Raw genomic sequence first — 27,354 nt, 5'->3', positions numbered from 1 at the left:
CCTGACAGTTGCCTCACCGGACTACCTCGCAGGGCTGTTGCGAAGGGAGAACCCCACAGACTGCCCTGTAGGGGAAATCGAGGATTTAGCCAAGAGAGACGCGCTGATCACGGCGAGGACCCGCAAGGGGCACTCTCGGCCTCTCCAACCCCCCAGCATTCGCAATCCCTCACAACAGCCCTGCAAGGTAGGCCGGCGCCGGCTAACAAAGTGGACTGCCAGCCCTGCTATCCTTTCCTAGGCCCAGTTTCCTATTAGTGGCGCTATTACGGCTGTATTCCGCCCGCCGCCGCGGCCCCGGACAGCCCCTGCGGGAAGGATACGGTCCCTGCTCCAACATGCCGCTCCTTCCGGCCTCGGCCCCGCGGCCACATCCGCCATCTTGAAACGACCGCCACTCCCAGCGTCCCTCCGCCCGACCATGCCCACCGCCCGTTCTCCTCGCTTCCCATTGGCTGCCTTCACGGCTCCGGCCCACGAACCGGCCTATCGCCGCCTCCATCGGGCGCGCCAGAGCGGGGCGGGAGAGTGAGCCCCTCCGCGGTGCTTTCTGGGAGTTGAAGTCTTTTTAACCCTCGCTCCCAGCGAAGCGGGTGTAAGAAAAAACTACAACTGCCGTGAGAAAGTGCGCCGCAAGGCGAAGGGGGCTTAGGGAGGAGGACTACGATTCCCATGCTCCCTTGCGGCGGCACGCTACGGGTCGCGAGCGGGGACAAAAATGCTCCCCCTGTCCCTTTTCTGTGCTTTGATCGGCTAGCAGGTGCGGATGCTGAAGGAGGATGGAGGAGAAGACAGTGCGCGGCGGCGGCATCAACCCCTACCTGGACAAGCTCACCTTGGGGGTCACCCACATCCTAGGTAAGCCGCAGGGGGCGGAGCGCGGGCTTGGCGTCCTTTGGTTGGCATGGCAGCCGCCAGGCTCGGGATTCCAAGCTGCCTGTAGCGAAAGACCCCTGAAGCCTTCCTTGCCTGCAAGATCTGAGAGCCCTGCAAAGCCTGCGGCACGCCCCGCTAGCACCAGCTTTGCAGGGTTGCCAGCCTCCCGGCATGACCGGGAAATCTTCCAGAATGAGAACAGATCTGCATTGGGCGGGTGTGAACCAGATGCGATTCCGCAAGGATAAGTGCCAGGTAATCATTTCTCGGTGGCTTTCCGACATTCACTGAAGGGGTGTTTTTGGATAAGGTTTGGGAAATCGTGGTGTTTGAGAACAGAAACATGTGTCATATTGGAATCTAAATTCACCGCTTCCATAGTTGCAGACATTCCCTGAATGGACAGCTCACCTGCAGGCATCAGAAGATCTCTTTTCTGAATATGGAGAGACTCAGAAAAAGAGCTGAGATTTTTTGGGAGGGAGATCTCTGTTCCGCTCTAATATTGTTTTCCTTAAATAGTTTATTTATTTTATTTATTTCTTAAATTTCTATACCGCCCGATCCCCGAAGGGCTCCGGGCGGTGTACAACATAAAATTCAAACAGTGTTGAACAAGGAGCAAATCATACAACACAATAAACAATCACATAGGCTCCATCCAATTAATAATCAATAAAATATTCTAAAACTTCATATAAAACAGTGGTTAATAATTAAATAAATAAATAAGCAAGAAGCATCCAAAAAACCCCATTTAAAACCTACCTCAAGAAGGAGGAACGGCAGGCCCCTCCACATGAGGGGTACCCTGGTGTAACAGCGCAAGAGCAAAGAGCAGAGAGGGAGCACCACATCAGTGACTGGACACTCCAAAGGCCCAGTGGAACAACACGGTCTTACAGGCCCTGCGGAACTCACCAAGATCCCGCAGGGCCCGGACAGTTGGAGGGAGGGTGTTCCACCAGGCTGGGGCCAGAGCTGTAAAGGTCCTGGCCCGCGTGGAGGCCAGCCGCATCACTGAGGGGCCGGGGACCACCAGCAAATTGGCCTCTGCTGAACGCAGAGACCGAGTAGGGACATATGGGATAATACGGTCCCGAAGGTACAAAGAAAGTCACTTAAATTTTTCCTTGAATAGTTGCAAAAAAAACCGCACTTAGAGTTACAAGGAAAGACACCTAAAGTCTTCTTTCAATAAAGTATTCTAACGCCTTCAGCAATACATTCTTCTTTAGATACCAAAAAAGACATTTTAAAGTTTTCCCAGCCAAGCCACTATTTTGCCCGCCTGCCGCTTCTCTGTTCTTTCTGTGCAACCTCCATTTGGGGAGATTGTTTGATGCTTCCCCACCCCCCACCCCACCATGGTTGGTCTAGCCTGTTCATTTAGTCTGGAGAAGAGAAAAATGTATTGTCGAAGGCTTTCACGGCCGGAATCACTTGGGTGCTGTGTGGTTTCCGGGCTGTCTGGCCGTGTTCTAGCAGCATTCTCTCCTGACGTTTCGCCTGCATCTGTGGCTGGCATCTTCAGAGGATCTGATGTTGGGAAAGCAAAATTAGATATATATATATCTGTTAGGAGTCCAGGGTGGGTGAAGAAACATTATCTCGGTAACAAAGAAGGCAACCAGGTCCAATGGTTAGGGGCATCTGAATAGAAGTATGATAACAATGAAGTCTATAGCATGGGAGTGACAATGGAATAGCAAGGTCACTGGTGAGACATCTGAATAGAAGTATCCTGACTTTGTTTCCAACTTGTCTATAGTCATCCTGTTGTGTGGAGCTGGTTAGTACTGTCTTGACTCTAGTATTTTTCAACACTGGCAGCAAAGTTCTGTTCCAAATACTGGGAGTCAAGACAGTCTTCCAACCTCAGAGATGACTATGAACAAAAGTAAAACAATTCAAATCTCCTGCTCTCAACAGACCCTGGCTGTGTTCTTCACCACCCTGGACCTGTCTCTCCACCCCTAATATCGAATCTCAGAGCTCTCAGCTCCCTACAGCAGCAAATCAGGCATTGACAGGCTGGCCTAACCTGGCACCTGTCAGATGCCCCATAAAAGCTTCCCATAGACCTCTCTTTGCTGTGTTTTGCATGCATTTTCTAACCAAAAAAAAAATGGGTCCTAGCCTGTTCATTTAGATGGAGAGAAAAAATGTCTTATTGTCAGAGGCTTTCCGGCTGGAATCACTTGGGTACAATGTGGTTTCGGGCTGTCTGGCAGTGTTCTAGCAGCATTCTCTCCTGGCGGTTGGCTACCATCTGTGGCTGGCATCTTCAGAGGATCTGATGTTGGGAGAAGCAAGTGGGTACCTCTGTTGGAGTGTCAGGGTGGGTGGGAAACCTTGACTGTGAGAGTAACAAAGTGACAGCCAGGTCAATGGTTGGGGGCTATTGAAAAAATACTAGGGTCCAGAGACTGTATGTCAAACCAGCTCCACACAAACCTGGGATGACCATGAACAAAGAAACAAGGCCAAAGATACTTCTATTCAGATGCTCCCACCAGTGACCTTACACTTTATCTACAGGGTTACTCCCAGGCTATAGTCTTCATTGTTACTCATACTTCTATTCAGATGCCCCTCAACTGTGACCTGGTTGCGCCTTTGGTACTCACAGTCAAGGTTTCCCACCCACCCTAGGCACTCCAACAGATATATACTCCCACTTGCTTTCCCAACATCAGATCCTCTAGAATGCCAGCCACAGATGCAAGCGAAGCGTCAGGCTTTCTTAGAAAACTACAGCTGAACCTAACACCTAGAAAAAAAAATCTTTAGTCAGAGAGAAGAGAAAGGTTCTGGGGGTGCTTTTGATAGCCATGTTTAGATATTTGAAGGGATGTCATGTTGGTAAGGGAGCAAAGCGTGGTTTCTGCTTCTCCAGAGACAAGGACATGCCGTTATATAAGCTCGATAGTGTGACCGCTGCTTGGAGTCCTAATGTTCAGTTCTAATTAGCCACATCTCAAAAGGATATAGAAGAGATAGAAAAGTGCAGAGAAAGGGCAACTTAGGGATGATTGAGGGACTGGAGCACCTTCCTTATAGGGAGGCTGCAGCGTTTGGGACTCTATAGTTTGGAGAGGAGACATCTGAGGGGGGATAGGATTGAAGTCTATAAAATTATCCATGGGGCAGAAAATGTTGACAGAGAGAAATTTCTCTCTCTTTCTCACAATACTTACTAGAACCAGGGCATCCATTGAAAATACTGGGGAAAATTAGGACTAATCAAAGGAAACACTTCTTCATAGCGATGGCGGTTAGTGTTTGGAATATGCCACAGGAGGCGTTGATGTACTCACCTGGATAGCTTTAAAGGAGACTGGACGAGATTGATGGAGAGTCGATCTATGGCTGCAGTCTTGATCCTCCTTTGATCTCAGATTGCAAATGCCTGAGCGAGACCAGGTGCTTTCCGGGGCAGCAGCAGCAGCAGAGGCCATTGCTTTCCCATCCTGCAGTGAGCTCCCAAGGGCACCTGATGGGCCACTGCGAGTAGCAGAGGGCTAGACTAGATGGACTCTGGTCTGATCCAGTTGGCTTGTTCTTATGTTCTTATGTTCTTAGCAGACCAGGTGCTCGGGAGCAGCAGCAGCAGCAGAAGGCCCTTGCTTTCCCATCCTGCACGTGAGCTCCCAAGGGCACCTGATGGGCCACTGACGGTAGCAGAGTGCTGGACTAGATGGACTCTGGTCTGATCCAGCAGGCTAGTTCTTATGTTCTTATGACATGGAGTAATAGATTCAAGGTGAAGGAAAAGAGATACCATCTAAACATTAGGAAGAACTGCCTGACAGTTAGGGCTGATTGACAATGCAATGCACTGCCTTGAAAGTCTTCTTTTTAAACAGAGGCTGGATGGCCGTCTGTCAGGAGTGTTTCGACTGTGTGTTCCTGCATGGCAGGGGGGTTAGACGGGGTGGCCTTTGTGATGTCTTCCAACTCAGTGATTCTTAGGATTCTGATTTTCCTGCCAATTTCTGATTGTTCTGAAATGGTGGCCTGAAGAGTGGGAGGAACTGCTATGGATCCTAGCCGAATGACAGAGGTAGAAAACCAACAAAGCTAAAAGACAGGCTGGTCCTTCGCACCACCTACCAAGGAGATAAAAGTCTACTTAAACGGAACAGAAACAATGAGAGAAGAGGGAGGAGGAGGGAGGGAGGGAGGAGGGAGGAGTTTAGTTGATATCCCCTTTCTCTCCTGCAGGAACTCAAAGGGCTGACAATCTCCTTGCCCCTCCCGCCTCACAAACAACCTTGAGGTAGGTGGGGGGGCTGAGAGGCTCCAGCTGGAAGCTGCCAAGGTCACCCAGCTGGCGTGTGTGGGGAGTGTGCACAGGCTAATCTAAGTTTAGATAAGCCTCACAGCTCAAATGACAGAAGCGGGGAATCAAACCCGGTTCCTCAGATTAGATACGAGCTCTTAACCTCCTACGCCACTGCTGGGGATTCTCTGATCTGGGGGCGGGTGACTGCCAAGAGAGCCAAAATGTCGCTACCCAAGAGAGCAAATCTAGAGGAGCGATAAGCTCCAATGCGAAGGGAGACCCATGTGTGTAAAAAGCCACGCACCCAGCCCAATATCAAGATGATGCTTTTTCCTTTTTCTAGAAGCTTCCCCTGGAGTGACTGAAGTGGTTGTTGAGGAAAAGGAGCCAGCGGAGCGGCACACCATTGTTTCATGGGAGCAAGTAAGTGGGTATATATTTATGGGCAATTGGAGATAGAGGAGAGAACTCGCATCTCAGCAATTGTGGCTGGTTGGCAGTATTCGTGGCCTGGTTTGGGTAACACAAGCTGGTCAGAATGGAGGAGGTAAGTCGGGTTGAAGCTTGTTAGTCCCTGCGTTTAATCTGCTTTGTCAGGACCCTCCCAACCACGGAAACTGCCACAATGCCTATATCAAGCTAGTCAATACAGTCAACGGGATGGGGCATCCTATAAACAATGCAGTAGGATTTGGATTGTAGAACTGAAGAACTAGCCAGCAATTCGACACAGTATTAAAGCAAAGCATGAGAATTATAAGCAAGTGAAATGAGTGCGGGAGAACTATATTGCTGGATCTTAAGAACATCAGAAGAGCCCTGCTGGATCACACCTGTAGACCATCTAGTCCAGCATTCCATCTCACACAGTGGCCACCCAGTTCCCCTGGAGGTCCAACAACCAAACACATAAGTTGAGGCTTTCTCCTGATGGCACAAGAACATGAGATCCGGCCATCCTTCAGTTGCGTGTTCTGTTCTGAAGAAGAGCTAACCGTGTTTCTCCAAGAAGCTTACAAGCTAGGCCTGAAAGTTATGACTTTCCTCCTGTTTCCTGTCTCTGCACCATGGTGTTCAGAGAGATGCCCCCTCTGGACAGAGGAGGGAGCCATTGAGCTATCATAGCTCATAATTGGGAAGGCAGCTAAGCCTTTTAATCCTTTTGCATTTAAATAGCCATCTCAAAGATCAGTCACTCCACGTTTTCAGTGCAGAATATCTTACAGTTCAAAAGCGTAGCATGACGGAATTCTGATTTTTGTCCTCCCGCTGCTGTCAAAATGACCGAGGGTTCGCAGCCCCTTAAAAACTTGCAAATGTCAGATTTCACAGATCTTGGATTTGTTAGTCGGTAAGAGCTTTTGAGGGAGCTTTCCAGACTCAGTGAGCCTTGCATCCTCTTAAAGACTATATAACAAATGTAATATTTTAATTTATTTATATTTCAATTTATAACCCGCCCTTCCCCGCATGGCTCAGGGCGGCGAACAGCAATAACAACAGAGTAATCCTAAAAGCTTTACAGCATAAAACAGCTTGAAACCATGGACAATAGATGGCACCTTTCCATTCCTAGAACATCCCTGGGAGGCCACAACAATTTGATTTCAGTGCAGGCCGGCTGGCCTGGTGTAAAAGGCAAGTGGAGCAGCTCCGTTTTACATGCGGAAACTATCCAAATCTTGCAGGGCCCTGATCTCACTGGGGAGCTTGTTCCACCAGGTAGGGGCCAAGATAGTGTGACCAGACGTCCCGCTTTTGGCGGGACAGTCCCGTTTTTGACTGCTTTGTCCCGCATCCCGCGGGGTTTTTTAAATGTCCCGATTTTTTGAAGGCTGCACTTGCAAGAGCTCTGTTTCATACCTGTGACGGGGTGGGAAGCGAGGCATGGCTGAGAATCGGCCTTGTGAGGCTACCGGTAGCAAACCCTGTTTTCCGCCCTGTCGCGGGGAAAAAAGCCCCAGAAGGCAGTGATGCGCACTGCCTTCTAGGGCACTCAGACTTCAGCCCTGTCACAGAGGAAACAGGGAGGCGCTAGAAGGCAGTGCGCTCCTGCGGCTCGCGTCGATGCATGGCCCTTGTAGCGCCGTCCAACTTAAAAAGGTGAAAATCTGGTCACCTTAGGCCAAGACCATAAAATTCCTGGCCCTCGTGGTGGCCAGCCGGACAACTATCAGGCCAGGGACCACCAGCAAATTTTCCTCCAAAGATCAGAGGGATCTTTCTCTTTTTTTGGTGCTATGCATTATATTTTTTAAAAAATCAAATATTTTCAAACAGGGAGAACAGGTGTCAGGTGTTGGTGAACGCCAGCTGCTGTGTCACCCGATACATCTCGGCGCTCCTCCCCAATGCCTGCCTGGGAAAACCTCTCCTCCTCCAAGGGCCGAGCCCCGCAATTTTGCCAGAGGGGCCAGGCGGCCCTTTTCAGAGCCAGCCCCGGAACCACATGTGACACGCTAGGAGGGACGGACTCTCAGGATGCTTCTTGGCCAGAAGAGGGGAGGAGGAGGAGGAAGGGAGGTGGGAGAAAAGTGGCGGCTGACACCTCCCGGCCGGCCTAGCAACCCTCGAGGCGTTTCTCTGCCCGACCCTGCCCCAAAAGAGATCCTCGGGCTTGGAACAGCGGGATTCCGCAGAAGCGGAGCAAGACTTGAGGGGTAATACGAGAAGAGGCGGTTAACCCTCAGGTATGCGGATACGCAAGGTTATGCAGTTGCAAACTTAATGTGGTTGAAACCCTGACTCACCGACTCTTCCGCTGCACCAGATTTGATAACATCAGATCTAAATATACCAACCTACTTTTCTTCTGGCATCCCTGGGCTGCCTAGTCGACTAGGCTATCTCTATTGTTAAACAACTCAGACTCGGTCTTTGTGAAGGTATGAAATTTCATTCGAGGGATAGTTGAGAGTTCCCAGTAGAACGTATTTGTTGTGCTCCCCATGGGGCCTTTTATCTATCATGTATTCACGCAATTGTTCCTGATTTATGTAACTTTCTGACTATGCCAATAAAGGCTTATGTATGTATGTAAGTATGCGGATACAAGACCGCTTCACAGCCTTAGAGATCTTAACCAGAACTTTGAACATGATCCGGTACTCGAGCGGCAGCCAGTGAAAATGATATAAGACACCCCAGTAAAGAGCCTGACTGCCATTTTGTACAACCGTCCATCAGTTTTTAAGGCGGCGCAAGATTGCTGGTCATTTCTTCACCCTGTTTGAGTCCAACCACTCCCTGCTGCGAACGTTACTGGGTCAGAGGAAGGCGACACGCTCAGCTGTCCAAATGGGTCGGATTGCGGGCTCCCGATTTTTCCACACGCCACAGGCCCTCACGCTTCAGCTTTTCCTCAAACAGGAGACCAATAATTTCGGTTGCCCAGTTATGTGCCATTCCCATCTCTGCAACAAGGAACAGGGCCACAGGGGCCAAACCCCGGCTTACAGGTCAAGACGCTGCTATCTACTGTTTGGCTTCAACCTCTGGTTGTTCACAACTTAAGGGCAAGGGGGCCTCATGGCTGGATCCCATCTCCAACACAGTTTCAAGGTGCACAGAAAAAAAAATTGCTTGGGAAGAATTTTTTAAAAAAATAAGGTAAACATGCAAGCACATGGGGTGATTTCACATTATGGCAGCAGTGGCGTAGGAAGTTAAGAGCTCGTGTATCTAATCTGGAGGAACCGGGTTTGATTCCCACACACTGCTCTACCTGCTGCCTGAGCTGTGCAGACTTATCTGAGGTCAGATTAGCCTGTACACTCCTGCATCCAGCTGGGTGACGGGCTAGTCACAGCTTCTCGGGCTCTCAGCCCACCCACCTCTGGTGTTTGTTGTGAGAAAGGAGATTGTCAGCCCCTTTGAGTCTCCTGCAGGAGAGAAAGGGGGGATATAAATCCAAACGATGATGATGATGATGATGATGATGATGATGCAGGCTGTTTACGGGATAGTTTGCCATTACCCTCCTATAGAACCATAGAGTTGGAAGAGCCCACAAGGGCCATCAAGTCCAACCCCCTGCCATGCAGGAACACATAATCAAAGTACTCCTGGCAGATGGCCATCCAGCCTCTCTTTAAAAACCTTTTGCAGGTCCTACAAGATAGAGCTGGCCCACCAGCCATACAGTTGAGGCAGCTATTGTAATGTCATAGAATCATAGAGTTGGAAGAGCACTCCTGACAGATGGCCATCCAGCCCCTGTTTAAAAACCTCCAAAGAAGGAGACTCCACAACTCTCCAAGGCTGTGCGTTCCACTGTCGAACAGCCCTGATGGTCAGGAAGTTTTTCCTGTGTTTAGGTGGAACCTCTCCCTTCACCTTGAACCCATGACTCCCTGGTCCTAGTCTCTGAAGCAGCGAAAACAAGCTTGCTCCCTCACCAACATGACATCCCTTCCAAATGCTCGAGAGCGACATCATGTCACCTCTTAGCTTCTCTTCTCCAAACTAATCATCCCCAGCTCCTAAGTCTCTCTCCTCATGGGGTATGGATTCCAGACCTTTGACCATTTTGGTTTGCCCTCCTCTGGACCGTTCCAGCTTGTCCAATGTCCTTGCGAATTGCGTTTTAGAGACTGTACACAATATTCCAAGTGGTCTAACTAATGCCAGAATAGGAAGGTACAATTTACATCCCTCAATCTAGACACTATACTCTATTGATACAATGAGAGAATCACATTTTAGCTTTCTTGGCTGCTTATATCTGAAAGGTGCACAGAAAAAAATTGCTTGGGAATAATGTTTTTTAAAAAATAAGGTGAAGACAGTCCCTTGTGCAAGCACTTGGGTTGATTTCACATCATGGCATTTCCTAGGCAAACTGTTTACAGGGTAGTTTGCCATTTACCTTCCTATGTGTCAGAATCCCCAAAACTGAAACAAACTCATGTAAAGCAGCAGTGGCGTAGGAGGTTAAGAGCTCATGTATCTAATCTGGAGGAACCGGGTTTGATTCCCCGCTCTCTGCATACAAGGCTGTGGAGGCTGTCTGGGAATTCAGATTAGCTAGCCACTCCCACCTGCGCCAGCTGGGGGACCTTGGGCTGATCACAGCTTCTCGAGACTCTCTCAGCCCCACCTACCTCACAGGGTATTTGTTGGCAGCCCGAGGGAAGACAAGGAGTTTATAGCCCTTGAGTCTCCTGCAGGAGAGAAAGGGGGGATATAAATCCAAACTCTTCTTCTTGTAAAAGTACAGTAGTTTATTGAATAATGAGGACCTTCTCTGGTCATGTGTACCAGAACTAGGGGATTTGCCAGCATAGAGCAGTAGTTAAAGCAGACTTCAAACCCCATCCTGGGAATGCGTGCCCAAAAGGAACTGTGAAAGAGATAACGGCAAAGACAGCCAAGCACTGACCTTGGCCAGCACCTGGTACTGTATAACATCATACAGAAGACAGTTGAAAGGAAGTTAGAAATGCATTTAACCCACTCCTCCCCCCTCAGCATACAGAAAGCAGCAAGAGCAAAATCCCTATAAAAACAGGCCACCTGACACTATGCAAGCAAGAGATTTAAAATTTCCAAAGGACCTGAAGACGCTTTTTGTTAAGGAATCTGGGGCTGCCCCCCGCCTTCCCTTTCTGGGTACTTCTGGGGCTGCGATATAGATTGGGATGAATGACTTGAGGGCCAGTTGGACATGGCCAGACTGACTAGTAGTGACGAGACTGGATCTGACAGACAGCGATAGATGAGTTGGCTTGTTGCCACCACAATCTAGATCAGGGGTAGGGAACCTGCGGCTCTCCAGATGTTCAGGAACTACAATTCCCATCAGCCCTCTGTCAGCATGGCCAATTGGCCATGCTAGTAGGGGCTGATAGAATATGGAGTTCCTCGAACATCTGAGAGTCCAAAGGACTCCTAATCCCCTAGATAGGCTGGAAATGAGTAGGTAGGTAGGTAGGTAGGTGGGTGGGTGGGTAGGTGGAGTGGGTGGGTGGAGTAGGTAGGTAGGTAGGTAGGGAGGTGGGTAGGTAGGTAGGTAGGTAGGTGGTAGTGGTGTAGGTAGATTAGATAGGATAGATAGAGCGAATAGATGAAGATAGATAGATGGATAGATAGATAGATAGATAGATTACGGCTCTTTTGGCCAGCCAACGAGTTCAAAAAATCAGAAGGACCACGTGGAGACACATAGCACTCCCACTCTATACAAAAAATATAATATAAATTGTAAAATCCATTTATAAAATCTATTGATAAATAACATTAACTTCTGTGGCATTATTACAGTCCCTCGCCGCGACAATTTTACAGCTCTTTTGTCTTAATAAGGAATTCATTTTGTTGGGAAAATGTACCAGCATACAAAATTTAGCTACCTTCCGTGAAATGGCAGAAACACGATCTTCTAATAGCATTCTTACAGAATTCGTGTCTGAATTACCTATGAATGGATATACATGACGAGTTAACAATGGTTGGATCCACAGCTCCCTTTCACCTTCGTGTAACTTGCAGTTCAGTAAGATATGTGACACTGAGTCTACTTCCCCTGAGCCGCACACACAGGTTCTCCTGTGCCTTGGAATATTTTGGAATCGTTCCCTCAGATTAGCTGATGGGAAGGCATCGAAGCGAGCCCTAGAAAAAGCCCATCGGCTTGATGAAATGGAAGAATCATGGAAATCCTGACCTGCTGGTCCCTTTAGCTTTTTTCGGGAGCTGCTTCGTTTGACTTGGCGGGCAACCTGTTTCTCTCGACGCTGCTCCCAAGTGTGGGCTCTGCTGGTCTTTTGACAGAGGGCAGAAGCTTAGGGGGTTGATCATCCAGAAGGTCAGAGAATCCAACAAGGCGGTGACATCAGACAGGCTTGACCGAAGGAGGAGGGGCAAGGATTCTCAAGGTCGGCCTGCTCAGTGCAGAGTTCTCAGAACAGGAGGCCAAAGGGTCAGACTTGATGCAGGCCAGCAAGAATGCCAGGATGGAAATGCTCCGAGTGGCGGGTGCATGCTTTGAAGAGAAGACGAGAATTTGAAGGGAATTCCCGAAGCCTAAAGAAAGCCCAAAATATTCTGAGAGACCCGTCTCATCCGGCACACTCTCTTTTTGAACTGTGACCATCCGGCAGACGATACAGGTCTATCAAAACCAGGACAAAGAGGCTTAGAGACAGCTTCTACTCTAGAGCTGTGGCGATGCTGAACTCCGCGGCTTCGTGTTGATGTGTTTGGGGCTGTGTAGGGATGGGTGGAGGAAGGGGAAAGTGAGGATGTGGCATGAGTCTGAAATGGTGTGCATCGAGGAATGCTGCTGTAAATTTCGTTGTGCGTGCACAATGACAATAAAATCCTTATGCTTATGCTTAAGAAGAGCCCCCCCTTCTCTCCTGTAGGAAACTCAAAGGGGCTGACAATCTCCTTTGCCTTCCCCCCCCTCCCAACAAACACCCGGTGAGGTGGGTGGGGCTGAGAGAGCCCCGAAGAACTCTGACTAGCCCAAGGTCACCCAGCTGGCACGTGTTGGAGTGCACAAGCTAATCTGGTTCACCAGATAAGCCTCCACAGCAGAGCTGTGTGAATCAATCCCTGTTCTCCAGATTAGAGTGCACCTGCTCTTAACCACATACTATGCTGGGTCTCAGGAATCCAGGTGGTACAAGCCTTTTCTGATTTTCGTCTGTGAAACGCTGGAGGTTTTGCACCCGTGGCACCTGCAGCCAGGCCTTTTTCATGCCCCAAATATGACAGGCCAAGAACGGGAGTGCCAGTGGACTCCAGAGATCTGAGAATCAGATTAAGAACTGGGACTTGCTCAGCTTTGGTCTGTTGACGGTCTACAGCAGGAGCAGCAGTGGCATAGGAGGTTAAGAGCTCGTGTATCTAATCTGGAGGAACCGGGTTTGATTCCCTGCTCTGCCGCCTGAGCTGTGGAGGCTTATCTGGGGAATTCAGATTAGCCTGTACACTCCCACACACGCCAGCTGGGTGACCTTGGGCTAGTCACAGCTTCTCAGAGCTCTCTCAGCCCCACCTATCTCACAGGGTGTTTGTTGTGAGGGGGGAAGGGCAAGGAGATTGTAAGCCCCTTTGAGTCTCCTGCAGGAGAGAAAAGGGGGATATAAATCCAAACTGCTCCTCCTCCTCCTCCTCCTCCTCCTCCTCCTCCTCTTCTTCTTCTTCTTCTTCTTCTTCTTCTTCTTCACTAGCAAAGAATGAAAAGTGGCCACACTAGCCAAAGATAAGCCCCGCCCACCCACCCAGGTATGGCCAGAAAGCTGAACTGGCCTCCTCCACGGCACCACGACCTGGCCAAAGTCAGATATGCCCATCTGACTGCTGAAAACTTTCCAAAGGGAGGGGTCCTGGCTCCCTGTTTGAGCTGTGGAACGTTCTCAGTTGGTTTCGCATGCCTGGAAAGGCTTCCAAGAGGGGGGCCGTGCGTGGTGTTGACTCTGGTCCTCTGCTGCTCGGGGTCGCGACCTCACAAGCCCACCTCCAGGGGTCTTGGTTGTGGAATCTCTGGAATGCCTCCAAAATAGCTCATCGGCCACTGAGGACCGTTGGGGAGTTTTCCAGAGGCGACGCTGCAGCTGCGAACTGACCCACGGCCAAACTTAGGGTGCCTGCTGATGGAGAGGACCTGCTGTTTACTCACACAGATTTATTCTCTGCCAGTATCGCCTTGGTAGGCAAATAGGAGATTCTTCCAAACGGCTGGAGGGATGGGATTGTCCTCTAGATTTCCCAATAAAGTAGACTCAGTTGTCAACGGAATCCAGTTTATTGACCGAAAATCAGAATAGTTGTATCTTGGACCAGATGATCGTCCAGTCTGAATTCAGGTGCGAAATCTCACCCCACCATGTTCAGTGCAAATTACGGCTCTGGCCCCTGCCTGGTGGAATGCTCTACCTCCAGCTGTCAGGGCCCTGCAGGACCTTTGTGAGTTCCGCAGGGCCTGTAAGACCGAGCTGTTCCACCGGGCCTTTGGGGGGGCTGGCTGCGGTTCTACCGCCCCACACTGAGGCTGCCTGTTTTCCATCCTGGTTGGACCCTGATTCCATCTTGGGCCCTGCCTACCCCCTACCCCTCTGGCCTTCAGATCGGGCGCCTGTTTTGAACAACTTCTGTTGTTTTAATCTGTATTTATTTCTCGTAACTGCTGCTTAGGTTTTTAATGGATTTAAGTTACATTTTTGTATTGATTTGCTGTCTTAGAGAACAGCCATATTGTGAGCCGCCTCGAGCCCTTCGGGAGTGAGGCGGCTAATAGGTAGGTAGGTAGGTAGGTAGGTAGGTAGGTAGGTAGGTAGGTAGGTAGGTAGGTAGGTAGGTAGGTAGGTAGGTAGGTAGGTAGGTAGGTAGGTGGATAGATGGATGGATAGATGGATAGATGGATAGATGGATAGATGGCTCTCCATTGGGATCTGCAGGCATTTCATCCCTTTTCTCCGCTCTGGCTTTCCTGCAGAAGAATGGGTGCGTGCTGCCGGAGGACCTGAAGAATTTCTACCTGACGATGGATGGCTTCCACATGACTTGGAACGTCAAGATGGACGGTCAGCCTGCCCTGGGCCTTTGCTTTCTGTGCATGTTTGCATTTGTTCCGCAAGACGTGGTCACTTTCTGTGCTCACCGATGCCCATCGCTTCTCCTCCCTCGATCTTGGGTTCGGAAATTGATCCCTACAGTAGAGAGGGATAGATAAATAAACCCCCAACCCCCAGAAATTCTGTTCAGCCACGCTGGCTTCTGAGGGCTCCCCTGAACGTGATGCCGTCCCGAGAATGGACGCAGGGATGCCGCCGCTGTTTTAACCGTGGGATTTTCTTATTCTAAAAAAATGCCGTGAGGTCGCAGGCTTTCAAGCCCGGAATCACTGGAGCGTTGTGGGGTTTCCGGGCTGTGTGGCCATGATCCAGTAGCATTTTCTCTTGAGTTCCTCTAAAGATGCCAGCCACAGATGCCAGCGACACGTCAGGGATGTGGGAACTTGTCTCTCTTCATTCCCCCTTGCTGGTGTGCTTCTGTTTTTCCGCTTTGCTTCTCAGGCCTTATCAGCTCATTCGACACCTGCTGTTTGTGGAATGTAGGTTGTTTTGACCCTGGGGGTAGGAGGTGGGTTCTTTTTCTCTGGAACAAGGGACTGGAGGGTGCCATCCCCACTTGGGAATTGATAGTCAGGGGTGGGGTGATGTGATAGGGGGGTTGACGTTCGGTATAATGGGGGCTGCAATGACAGCTATGCTTAGCAGCAGCAGCAGCAAACCTGAGCCCTTCGGGGATAGGGCGCTATACTAAATGTAATTTTTATTATCATTATCATTATTATTATTGGCATAGACAACAGTACAACAATAATAAAAAATGGATTAAAAAGCATATACAATACAGGGAATAAATGTTAGGTCGGAGGAAATCTACTGGCGTTTAGTAATTTCCAGGAGAAAGTCTGCCACTATCATACAGAGAGAAGGATCAGGATTGTCCAACAAGTAGTGTAATCTAATTAAATCGGGGAGATCGGGTAAATGTAAAGGAGTAAGATTCACATAACTTGGATCTGACTTCCTTGAATCTGAGACAGTGTAGTAATTAGTGGGCCAGAGATTCAACTGAGCCATCGTTACATGGACACAGTCGTTTAGCCTTTTCTTGCTTATTAAATCTGCCATGTAACAAGGCAGAAGGCATAACATTAAACCTGGCGAGCATTATGGCTCTCCTTACACAGCTATGCTTGGTTCTGACCACAGCAGTCTAAATGCTTATTCCTGATGCTGTTTCATAATAAAAAAACCCACTGAATACAGAGCCTTGCTATTGAACAGTCCGGGGGCCCAACACTGAGTGAGCAATTTGTCCTTCAGACAACCCCATGCCCCTGGGCTCCATGACGATCAACAGCATCTCCAAGCTGAACCGCCTGGGCACTGCGCCAGCTTACACCCTGCCCAACGCACCAACTCTTGCCGACTTGGAGGACACCGACGAGGAAGAAGGTAGCGTCTCCTGTCCATAAGCCTTGATTCTCTCTGCCATTAAAATATTGGCCTAACGTTGCTGTTTCCTAGCTCTCTAAACCTAGCTCTCTCTGAACTGAACTCCCTTCATCTAAACCAGGGGTGTCCAACTCTGGGGCATCAGTTGTTCATGGACTGCAATTTCCATCAGCCCTTGCAGGGGCTGATGGGAATTGTAGTCCATAAACAACTGAAGCGCAAGAGAATTGCCAGAAGGGGCTGATGGGAATTGTAGTCCATAAATAACTGAAGCGCTAGAGAATTGCCAGCAGGGGCCGATGGGAATTGTAGTCCATAAACAACTGAAGCGCTAGAGAATTGCCAGCAGGGGCCGATGGGAATTGTAGTCCATAAACAATTGAAGCGCAAGAGAATTGCCAGCAGGGGCCGATGGGAATTGTAGTCCATAAACAACTGAAGCGCAAGAGAATTGCCAGCAGGGGCCAATGGGAATTGTAGTCCATAAACAACTGAAGCGCAAGAGAATTGCCAGCAGGGGCCGATGGGAATTGTAGTCCATAAACAACTGAAGCGCTAGAGAATTGCCAGCAGGGGCCGATGGGAATTGTAGTCCATGAACTTCTGAAGCGCCAGAATTGGACACCCCTGTTCTGAACTATCAGTTATCCGTGTACAGTTATCCCGTCCACAACCCTACTTTCCCCACTGCTGTTTCGATATATTGCAAGTCAACATAAGAAATTAATTTGGTTTTTCGGGGGAGTTTTGCTGGAGCTGCAGATGACACACACACACACACACAAACACACACAAACACACACACACACGGCCAGCAGGTGACACAGACCTATTCTCTGGTAAATAGGGTGGGCCAAAAAAATTTTATGTGGATTTCCAGGTCACGGAGGCACCACGCCCCTAAACCCCACAACGTGGGAGGGAGAACTGTGTTTTGAATTTTCTGTATTGTCTTTTCAGGATTCAGGACTAATGTTTTCATCTCCCTCTCCAACCCCCCAGAAAAAGGAAACAGGGATCACCCGGAGAAGCCACATTTAGACTCCCGGAGTCTGATCTTTGAATTAGACCCCTGCGGCGGGAATGGGAAAGTCTGCCTTGTGTACAAGAACACCAAACCTGGTACGGTTCAGAGCCCAGCTGCTAGTTTCAATCTAACTCTTGCCCTGTATGTGGACCTTCCAGGCACATCTGGGTGGGCCAGTGTGTGTAGCCTGCATTCCCACAAGCAGTGGTGGGATCCAAAAATCTTAGTAACAGGTTCCCTCGCCCGCCCCCCCCCCCCCCCGCCCTCAGCAAAGGGAGCAGAGGCGTGCCTAGGCAAACCTGAGCCCTGGGCAAAACGTGAGTTGGATGCCCCCCCCATGGGCAGCCACCCCACCACGACCCCCCAAAAATATTTTTGCACCAGGTCATTTCTAAATCATCATCCCATTATAGAAAATGCCCCAACTCACAAATCTGAACACAGCAATGGTGAAACACACAGGTTCTTTGATAGAGACTGGTGGGATAAAAGGTACGAAAGGCTGAGAATCCATGAATTGCAGGACCTGGAAGGGATTAACCCAGTTCGGGGAGTTACATTATTAGTCGCAATTGCTATATGGAACCTTCACGTTCAAAGGCAGGATGCCTCTCGGGGAGGCGAGGGCGTGGAGACGGAAAAGCGGACCCAATTAGTAACCCCCTCTCGGCACACACAAATAATTAGGAACCCACTCTCGGGAACTGGTGAGAACCTGCTGGATCCCACCTCTGCCCACAAGCCCATGTTTCAGGTCATTCTGAATTGACCCCAAAGTACCGACCGTAATATAGCAGAAGAGGAATTGCCACTCGTGAGCTTTTTCCAAACCGTCCATGCTTAGTTGTAGTTCAGGGGTTTCCAACCTCCTTGAACTGGTGGGCGCCTTTGAAATCCTGACCTAGAAAGGTAGGTGCAGCCACAAAATGGCTGTCACAACATGGCAACTGCAGCAGGCGGAGCCAACTACCAAACGGCTGCTGTAGCTTATCTTTAGTCACTTGAGTAAAGATCTAAATGCTTTGATGGCAGTGGCTGCCAAAGGGGGCGGGGGTTGAAAATATGCACAGCCAATCAGAATCCTTGCTGGCCCCACCTAGAGCAGCAGTGGCATAGGAGGTTAAGAGCTCGTGTATCTAATCTAGAAGAACCGGGTTTGATTCCCAGCTCTGCCGCCTGAGCTGTGGAGGCTTATCTGGAGAATTCAGATTAGCCTGTGCACTCCCACACATGCCAGCTAGGTGACCTTGGGCTAGTCACAGCTTCTCGGAGCTCTCTCAGCCCCACCCACCTCACAGGGTGTTTGTTGTGAGGGGGGAAGAGCAAGGAGATTGTAAGCCCCTTTGAATCTCCTGCAGGAGAGAAAGGGGGAATATAAATCCAAACTCTTCTTCTTCTTCTTCTTCTAGTCCCACCCTCTTTCTCAAACACTTGGCAAGCACCAGGAAGGGTGCCCACTTTGGGAACCTTTGTTCTAGTGGAAGACTAAGCTTCCGTACCAGAGGCATGCCAGGGGGAAATGGAGCCCAGGGCAACATCTGCTCAAGCGCCCCCCTCCCACGCCCCTCTTGCCCCCCGTGCCCCACTTACCTCCGCCAACAGAGGAGGGCAGCAGTGGTCCCGGACAGCCTTGCAGGGCTGGGCCGAGGGGTACCAAAGGATCTGCAGCAGGCTCCTGGCCTGGCTGCTCCTTTAGCTGGCAGAGGAGGGTGGAGACGGTCCCAGGCAGCCTGGCAGGGTTGTGCCAGGGGGTGGAACCTGGGGAGGTGTTTAGTTGGGGAGGGGGTCCTCCCCAGTGGTGGTGTCCAAAAATGTTAGTGACAGGTTCCCATGGGGTGGGATTCAAACTGTGGCGTAGCGCCAATGGGGCTGGGCGGGGCACGACGGGGGCGGGGCCAGGCATTCCGGGGGCGGGACATTCCTGGGCGGGGCTGTGGCAAGGACGCAGCCGCTGCGCCGGTCCTTGGGCGGGAAACGAATGCACGCAGGCGCAGGCCGCCACGCACGCCGGTGCCCCTCCTGCTAGACTGCTCCCAGTTCTGCGCGCTGCTGCTGAGAGGAGGGGCGTCACGAAGGCAAAAACCACGTGGCAAAATCACCCATTAGTCACCCCCGCTCGGCACACACCAATAATGAGTAGCCTACTCTCGGGAACCTGTGAGAACCTGCTGGATCCCACCTCTGGCCCTCCCTTGAGCATAAAGCCATAGAGTCCACCCTCCAAACCAGCTGTTTTTTCTGCAGGGAAAGTGATCTCTGTTGTCTGGAGATGAGCTGTAAATTCCAGTAGATCTCCAGTTTCTACTCGGCGGTCAGCAGTCCTAGTGGGTTTGACTTTTCCTCTCTCTGTCTTGACGCCAGTCGTGGCCCCGGATTCCGAGATCTGGTTCCTGGACCGAGCCCTCTACTGGCACTTCCTGACCAAAACCTTCACCGCCTACTACCGGCTCCTGATCACTCACCTCGGGCTCCCCCAGTGGCAGTACGCCTTCACCAGCTACGGGATCAGCCCTCAGGCAAAGGTGAGTGAGCCGCGGACCCTCTTGCCTGCCCCAGTGCATAATCCAGAAAGCCCCACAGAGTCCAGGTTAAACCATCTATCTTGCAAGATTTGGGGGATTTGGGAGGAGGGAGGCAGTCACTAGGACCCCGTGGAGCATTTCAACACAAGGAAGGTCCACGATAATGCATCGTATTAATTCACACATCTGCTGACATCTTTCTCTGAGACAGAGTATAGTACAGTGGTGGCGAACCTATGGCACGGGTGCCAGAGGTGGCACTCAGAGCCCTCTCTGTGGGCACGCGCAAACAGAGTGCCCGCCCCCCACACACATCTAGGCTGGCCTGGGCTGCTGGGCTCAATTATTAGCATTAAACCTAAGACCTAGTTTTGGGGAAGCAGTGTAGGTAACCCTGTTAAGCACTGTTAAACCCCACTGATTTTCATGCAAAGAACTAAAGCCCGATCCTTTACCTGAGAGTAAGCTCGGTTGCTGGCAATGGGGCTTGCTTCTGAGTAACCCTCCTAGGGTCGTGATTCACCCATTGGAAGAGTTGCATGGTTGCTTCAAAGCAAAGCCACCGACTACCACCAAGCTTACTCCTGAGTAACGCACGCTTCGGAGCCAACTGTTTTTTCTAAATGAAAACCTCAGTATTCGGATTAAATTGCCATGTTGGCACTTTGCGATAAATAAGCGGGTTTTGGGTTGCAATTTGGGCACTCGGTCTCAAAAAGGTTCCCCATCACTGCTCTATGAATTGTGGGAAAAGCTCCACCAACTGGCAATGCCTGGAATTGAACTAATTGACCCAAGCAGGTCCCTGACCGATGGGGTAGTGAAGCTGCATTCCTGGGTGAGCCATCGGGCCCCACGCCTTGCCCCACCCCTCCCTAGACTCCCCGGGCAGATAAGCCGGCTGCCAACCTTGCGATCGTCCCACGCGGCCTCCGCCCACGTCTCTTTTATCCAAAGTTCACATTAGTGCATCAACAGACAGGTGGCTCATCTTGGCAGGCCCTTTGCCCTTTGAGAGCCCAGCCCTGAGCCTGCGGGGGGTCCCCACATTTCTATCTTCCTCCTGTTCTCCTGGGCCGCTCTCTCCCCGCTGCATGAAAGCGGGTCATCTGGGGCAGTGGTGGGATCCAAAAATGTTAATAACAGGTTCCGCTGGTGGTGGGATTCAAACAGTGGCGCCGCCGCACACACGCACCTCCAGTCCATAAGAACGTAAGAACATAAGAACAAGCCAGCTGGATCAGACCAGAGTCCATCTAGTCCAGCTCTCTGTTACTGGCAGTGGCCCACCAGGTGCCTTTGGGAGCTCACGTGCAGGAGGTGAAAGCAATGGCCTTCTGCTGCTGCTGCTGCTCCTGAGTACCTGGTCTGCTAAGAACATAAGAACAAGCCAGCTGGATCAGACCAGAGTCCATCTAGTCCAGCTCCTCTCTGCTACTCGCAGTGACCCACCAGGTGCCTTTGGGAGTTCACCTGCAGGAGGTGAAAGCAATGGCCTTCTGCTGCTGCTGCTGCTCCTGAGCACCTGGTCTGCTAAGAACATAAGAACAAGCCAGCTGGATCAGACCAGAGTCCATCTAGTCCAGCTCTCTGCTACTCGCAGTGGCCCACCAGGTGCCTTTGGGAGCTCACCTGCAGGAGGTGAAAGCAATGGCCTTCTGCTGCTGCTGCTCCTGAGCACCTGGTCTGCTAATAACATAAGAACATAAGAACAAGCCAGCTAGATCAGACCAGAGTCCATCTAGTCCAGCTCTCTGCTACTCGCAGTGGCCCACCAGGTGCCTTTGGGAGCTCCCCTTCAGGAGGTGAAAGCAATGGCCTTCTGCTGAGAGGAAGAGGAGGAAGAAGCAGAAGAAGAGGAAGAGGAAGAAGAAGAGGAGGAAGAGGAAGGAGGAGTAGGAGGAGTTTGGATTTATACCCTACCTTTCTCTCCTATAAGGAGACTCAAGGTGGCTTACAAGCTCCTTTCCCTTCCTCTCCCCACAACAGACTCCTTGTGAGGTCGGTGGGGTGAGAGAGTTCAGAGAGAACTGTGACTAGCCAAAGGTCACCCAGCAGGAATGTAGGAGTGCGCAAACACATCTGGTTCACCAGATAAGCCTCTGCCACTCAGGTGGAGGAGTGGTTCTCCGGATTAGAATCCACCTGCACACTGCATACTTTGTGTGCACCTCGTTCTCTCTCTACTGAGGTGCTCTCTCCAAACCTCCCTCCCCCCCCACAGGTTGAATCATGGATTGTGAATATGGGATTCATCCAGTGGTGGGATCCAAAAATTTTAATAACAGGTTCCGATGGTGGTGGGATTCAAACAGTGACGCCGCCGCAAACACACACCTCCGGTCCCTACTGGGCAGGGAGGTTGCTTTAATAACCCCTTCTCGGCACTCAGAAAAAATTAGTAACCACTTCTAGAGAAGTGGTGAGAACTGGTTGGATCCCACCTCTGATCTGGGGGATGTATTACCGAAGGCTTTCACATCCAGAATTAGCTGGGCGTTGTGGTTTTTCCGGGGCGTGCCCACAGAGAGAAGCACCTCTTACATGCCTCCGAAGATGCCAACCATAGATGCGAGCAGAACATTAGGAACAGAAACTACCAGACCACAGCCACGCAGCCTGGAAATCCCACAAACCCCTCCTCAAAGACTTTTCCCAGGGCATGCTGATTTCCCTCCATCCTGTGGCGTAGGAGGTTAAGAGCTCATGTATCTAATCTGGAGGAACCGGGTTTGATTCCCCGCTCTGCCGCCTGAGCTGTGGAGGCTTCTCTGGGGAATTCAGATTAGCCTGTGCACTCCCACACATGCCAGCTGGGTGACCTTGGGCTAGTCACAGCTTCTTGGAGCTCTCTCAGCCCCACCCGCCTCACAGGGTATTTGTTGTGAGGGGGAAAGGGCAAGGAGATGTAAGCCCCTTTGAGTCTCCTGCAGGAGAAAAAGGGGGGATATGAATCCAAACTCTTCTTCTTCTTGTCTGGGATTTGCTTTCCTCCTCTTTCCTCTTGCTGGGGGGGGGGGGTGTTGGCAGGTGTGGGGGAGAGGATTCGAGGAGGTTGCCCGAGCAACTCTGAAAGAGAACACGGAAGCAGGAGAAGAGCGGGACCGGCAGGGAAAAGCCGTTGTTCCGTCCACCGGCGTCCTTCTCACTTCCCTCTTGGTTTGTGCGTCCTCTGGTGATATGCTCAGACGGAGAAGTCAGGTTTCTTGGGTCCAGACAGGGCCTTGCTTTTTCCCACGAGTCAGCCATCCTTACCTGAAGGGGTGGTTGCAATACCACTTTCTGTCCGACCGCAGTGTTACCCAAAGTGGAGACACCGTCTCTCAACAATGTGGGGAAATTAGCTTAGAGCAGACTGCTTTTTTGCAAAAGGCTCAGGTAAGGAATCTTTCATCCCAATGTACACGGAGAGCGGCTCTCAGGAAACAAAAATCCCACAGACTGGAATATGATGCCAGGGGGCATCCATTGAAAATGCTGGGGGGGAAGAATTAGGACTAATCAAAGGAAACACTTCTTCTCGCAACGTGTGATTGGTGTTTGGAATATGCTGCCACAGGAGGTGGTGATGACCACTCACCTGGATAGCTTTAAAAGGGGCTTGGACAGATTTATGGAGGAGAAGTCGATCTATGGCTACCAATCTTGATCCTCTTTGATCTGAGATTGCAAATGCTTAACAGTCCAGATGCTCGGGAGCAACAGTTGCAGAAGGCCATTGCGTTCACATCCTGCAGGTGAGCTCTCAAAGGCACCTGGTGGGCCACTGCGAGTAGCAGAGAGCTGGACTAGATGGACTCTGGTCTGATCCAGTTAGCTTGTTCTTATGTTCTTATGATACAAATTTGGCTATTTTTTATTGTAGGGAGAATTGATTCACAAGCATCTGATTCAGTTCAGCAAACATGTGCACACAGAGTGCCTAAGACAGTGGTGGCGAACCTTTGGCACTCCAGATGTTATGGACTACAATTCCCATCAGCCCCTGCCAGCATGGCCAATTGGCCAATTGGAGCAGCAGTGGCGTAGTGGCTAAGAGCAGGTGCACTCTGGTCTGGAGGAACCGGGTTTGATTCCCAGCTCTGCCGCTTGAGCTGTGGAGGCTTATCTGGGGAATTCAGATTAGCCTGTGCACTCCCACACACGCCAGCTGGGTGACCTTGGGCGAGTCACAGCTTCTCGGAGCTCTCTCAGCCCCACCCACCTCACAGGGTGTTTGTTGTGAGGGGGGAAGGTCAAGGAGATTGTAAGCCCCTTTGAGTCTCCTATAGGAGAGAAAGGGGGAATATAAATCCAAACTCTTCTTCTTCTTCTTCTTCTTCTTCTTCTTCTTCTTCTTCTTCTTCTTCTTCTTCTTCTTCTTTCTTCTTCTTCTTCTTCTTCTTCTTCTTCTTCTTCTTCTTCTTCCATAACATCTGGAGTGCCAAAGGTTCGCCACCACGGGCCTAAGATATAGATAGGTTGGGAAAATAGATTTTGGAATCGAAAGAGGGTGTGAGATATATGGGTGATACAACCTGATAGCGAAGTGGAGAAGATTCAGGATTCAGAGCCGAACGGCTAATGTCTGGTTCCGGGGGGCGGGGTGGGGGGTGTTGCTCATGTGGGTACAGAAACAAAGATGGAAATACATCAGTGGCATTGGACAAAGGCTTCACGGGGCAGGGGTAGGATCTTTTTAGTAAAGATCCACTCTGGGAGTGTCAGGACAACCTTTTAGGGCAGTAGTGGCGAACCTTTTTGAGACCGAGTGCCCAAACTGCAACTCAAAACCCACTTATTTATCGCAAAGTGCCAATACGGCAATTTAACTTGAATACTGAGGTTTTACAGGTTCTAGTGGGTTTTCTGGGCTGTGTGTCCGTGTTCTGGTGGACCTTACTCCTAGCGTTTCACCTGCATCTGGGTCTGGCATCTTCAGAGGTGTATCACAGAGGGAAGTCTGTTACACACTGTGATACCCTCTCTGACTTCCCTCTGTGAAGATGCCAGACCCAGATGCAGGTGAAACGCTAGGAGTAAGGTCCACCAGACCACGGCCACACAGCCCGGAAAACCCACCAGAGTAACCCCCTCATTCTTCTAAAGCAGGGGTGTCCAGCCCTGGTGCCCCAGATGTTCATGCCGCCGCCGCCTCCCCCTCTGCCCGAGGGAGAAGGCAAGCACCTTCTCCCTCGGGCAGAGGGGGTTCCCTGCTCCACGCTGCCGGCTCCTGCGCCGCGAGTGCAGGTGGCCCCGAGCAGGTTGCCGCCGCCATTCTCCCCCCTGCCCGAGGGAGGAGGTGGCTGCCTCCTCCCTCGGGCAGAGGAGGAATGGCGGCGGCGACCTGCTCGGGGGAGGGGGAGACCCGGGCACTTGCGAGCCCAGTGAGAGGCCTCCGCATGCCAAGTGTGGCACGCGTGCCATAGGTTCACCACCACGGTTTTAGGGGATGGCTGGACAGTCTCTGGGAGGCGTCTGGGTGTCGTTGAGAAACAATGGAGCGTACTGTGAGGTGGTCAGGAGAAGTTAGTTACAGAAGGGAGTCTCTGGGTTAAGACAATCAGCGGAGGCCATGACATTAGGAGTCTTCTAGTGGCTGGAAAAGAGTATCCACTCAGCAGGGCTATCGCTTTGAGGTCACGTTCTTCCTCGGCTGCAGAGCTGAAAATGCGCTGGTACGGCAAGCAAGCAGAGAGCACGGGAACTGGGAAGCAGTTCTCGTAGGCAGGCCTGGCTATTGCCGGAGAACGGCCTCGCCGTCTCTGCAACGCCAGCATTACCCTTTAAGTTAGGGACCGCATTACCCCATACATCCCTACTCGGCCTCTGCATTCAGCAGAGGCCAATCTGCTGGTGGTCCCCGGCCCCTCAATGATGCGGCTGGCCTCCACACGGGCCAGGACTTTTACAGCCCTGGCCCCGGCCTGGTGGAACACCCTTCCTCCTACTGTCCGGCCCCTGCGGGACCTTGGTGAGTTCCGCAGGGCCTGTAAGACCGTGTTGTTCCACCGGGCCTTTGGAGTATCCAGCCGCTGATGTGGTGCCCCCCCTTGCTCTTTGCCCTGGCACTCTTACATCAGAGCCCCTCATATTGAGGGGCCTACCGTCCCCCCCCTTTTGGGGGGTAGGTTTTAATTGGGGTCTGGACGCCTCTTGTTTATTTGTTAACTGTTAGCCGCTGTTTATATGAAATTTTAAGATGTTTTACTGGTGGGGCCTATGTATTGTATTTATAGGATTTGCTTCTGTTGATGTTGTGAACTATGTTGTTCACTGCCCGGAGCCCTTCGGGGATTGGGCGGTATAGAAATTGAAGTAATAAATAAATAATAAATAATAAGTGACATTCAGGTCAATTTCGTCCTTCTCCTTTCCTTTCCTGTCTCCCAGCAATGGTTCAACATGTACAAACCCATCACCGTCAACACGGCGCAGCTCTCCTCGGAGGAGGAGGCTTTTGTGAACAAGCTGGACCCCAACAAGGTGTTCAGGAGCAAGAACAAGACCCCGGTCCTCAAGAAGAAACTGCCCTCCCAGCCGCCCATCTCCCAGAAAGGCCAAGCTGGGGCGGCCTCCAAGAACCCGTCACAGCCCGGAAGCTCTTCAAGAAGATGAGGACTCGCCCTTCTGGGCCCCACGGCAGCCTCTTGAGATACTCCCGTCCGCTCAGCCCGCATGCACGCGGCCGTCAGCACCAGACACGTTATCTGCACTACTTGGCACGAGCTCCGGATATTTATGTTAAAGTATTTATTTCAGAAACCTCAACACTCTAGTGGGATTTTCTTTCAGTTAAACATGCCCGGCGGTCAGTGGTGGGATCCAAAAATTTTAGTAACAGGTTCGCATGGTGGTGGGATTCAAACTGTGGTGTAGCGCCAATGGGGCTGGGCGGGGCATGACGGGGGCGTGGCCGGGCATTCTGGGGGCGGGGCTGTGGCAAGGACACAGCCGCTGCGCTAGTCCTTGGGCGAGAAACGAATGCATGCAGGCGCAGGCTGCCACGCACGCACTCCTGCTAGACTGCTTCAAGCTCTGCGCGCTACCGCTGAGAGGAGGGGCGTAACTAAGGCAAAAATCACGTTGCAAAATCACCCATTAGTGACCCCCTCTCGGCACACACAAATAATTAGTCACCTACTCTCGGGAATCTGCGAGAACCTGCTGGATCCCACCTCTGCCGGCGCTACTGACCATGTGGGGGAGGAGCCGCGGCTGATCTTGCGAGGACTGGCCTAACGTGGGAACGCGTGGCCGTGGACTGAATTTGTCCTAGTTTTTATGTGGAAATAATTAAAAGCAAAACAAACAGACAGAACCACGTCTTGTTCTGGAGGGCATGCGCTGTTGGGGTGGGGAAGCAGATTTCCTGGTTTACCTATCTTCTGACGACGCAATTCATTTTTTAATCCTCACATTCAGTCCCGGCCAAGCTTGAATGCAACTTGTATCTGTCTGTTATGAAAGGCAGCGTGGTGTAGTGGTTGAGAGTGGATGACTCTACTCTGGAGAACCAGGTTTGCTTCCTGTTCTTCCGCATGAGGCCTGCTGGGAGACCTTGGAGCAGCAGTGGCGTAGGAGGTTAAGAGCTCGTGTATTTTTTCACACACAAAGCCTTTATTGGCATCATACAGTAAAACAATTTGTAACCAAAAACGTTTTACAACCAGAATAACATAGTTACAA

The 27,354-nt window shown here is 51.0% G+C and overlaps 1 protein-coding gene across 2 annotated transcripts; it reads left to right on the top strand.

Moving 5' to 3' along the window:
- Positions 1 to 694: 694 nt before the first annotated feature.
- Positions 695 to 26,430, top strand: TPGS2 (tubulin polyglutamylase complex subunit 2). Of its 2 annotated transcripts, none has more exons than XM_048502584.1 (7): positions 695 to 858; positions 5,508 to 5,587; positions 14,607 to 14,694; positions 16,006 to 16,137; positions 17,140 to 17,259; positions 19,526 to 19,686; positions 26,059 to 26,430. In XM_048502584.1, exons 1-7 carry the CDS (start codon positions 780 to 782, stop codon positions 26,281 to 26,283), a joined length of 885 nt encoding a protein of 294 aa, XP_048358541.1. In that variant the 5' UTR covers positions 695 to 779; the 3' UTR covers positions 26,284 to 26,430. The 2 variants fall into 2 exon arrangements, with proteins under 2 accessions (XP_048358541.1, XP_048358540.1); XM_048502583.1 differs by having other exon boundaries at positions 17,098 to 17,259.
- Positions 26,431 to 27,354: the final 924 nt, after the last annotated feature.

The sequence above is a fragment of the Sphaerodactylus townsendi genome, linkage group LG07 (assembly GCF_021028975.2).
Source record: "Sphaerodactylus townsendi isolate TG3544 linkage group LG07, MPM_Stown_v2.3, whole genome shotgun sequence".
NCBI lineage: Eukaryota > Metazoa > Chordata > Lepidosauria > Squamata > Sphaerodactylidae > Sphaerodactylus > Sphaerodactylus townsendi.
The sequence above is the reverse complement of the archived record's forward strand: the minus strand, read 5'-3'. Positions and strand labels throughout refer to the sequence as shown.

Bases quoted from the DNA above. Each gene is read 5' to 3' on its own strand.
- TPGS2 (XM_048502583.1), top strand. From the start codon at position 780: ATGGAGGAGAAGACAGTGCGCGGCGGCGGCATCAACCCCTACCTGGAC. The intron at 14,695-16,005 runs GTCAGCCTGCCC...TTTGTCCTTCAG, and splicing joins TTGGAACGTCAAGATGGACG to ACAACCCCATGCCCCTGGGC. The intron at 19,687-26,058 runs GTGAGTGAGCCG...CCTGTCTCCCAG, and splicing joins GGATCAGCCCTCAGGCAAAG to CAATGGTTCAACATGTACAA.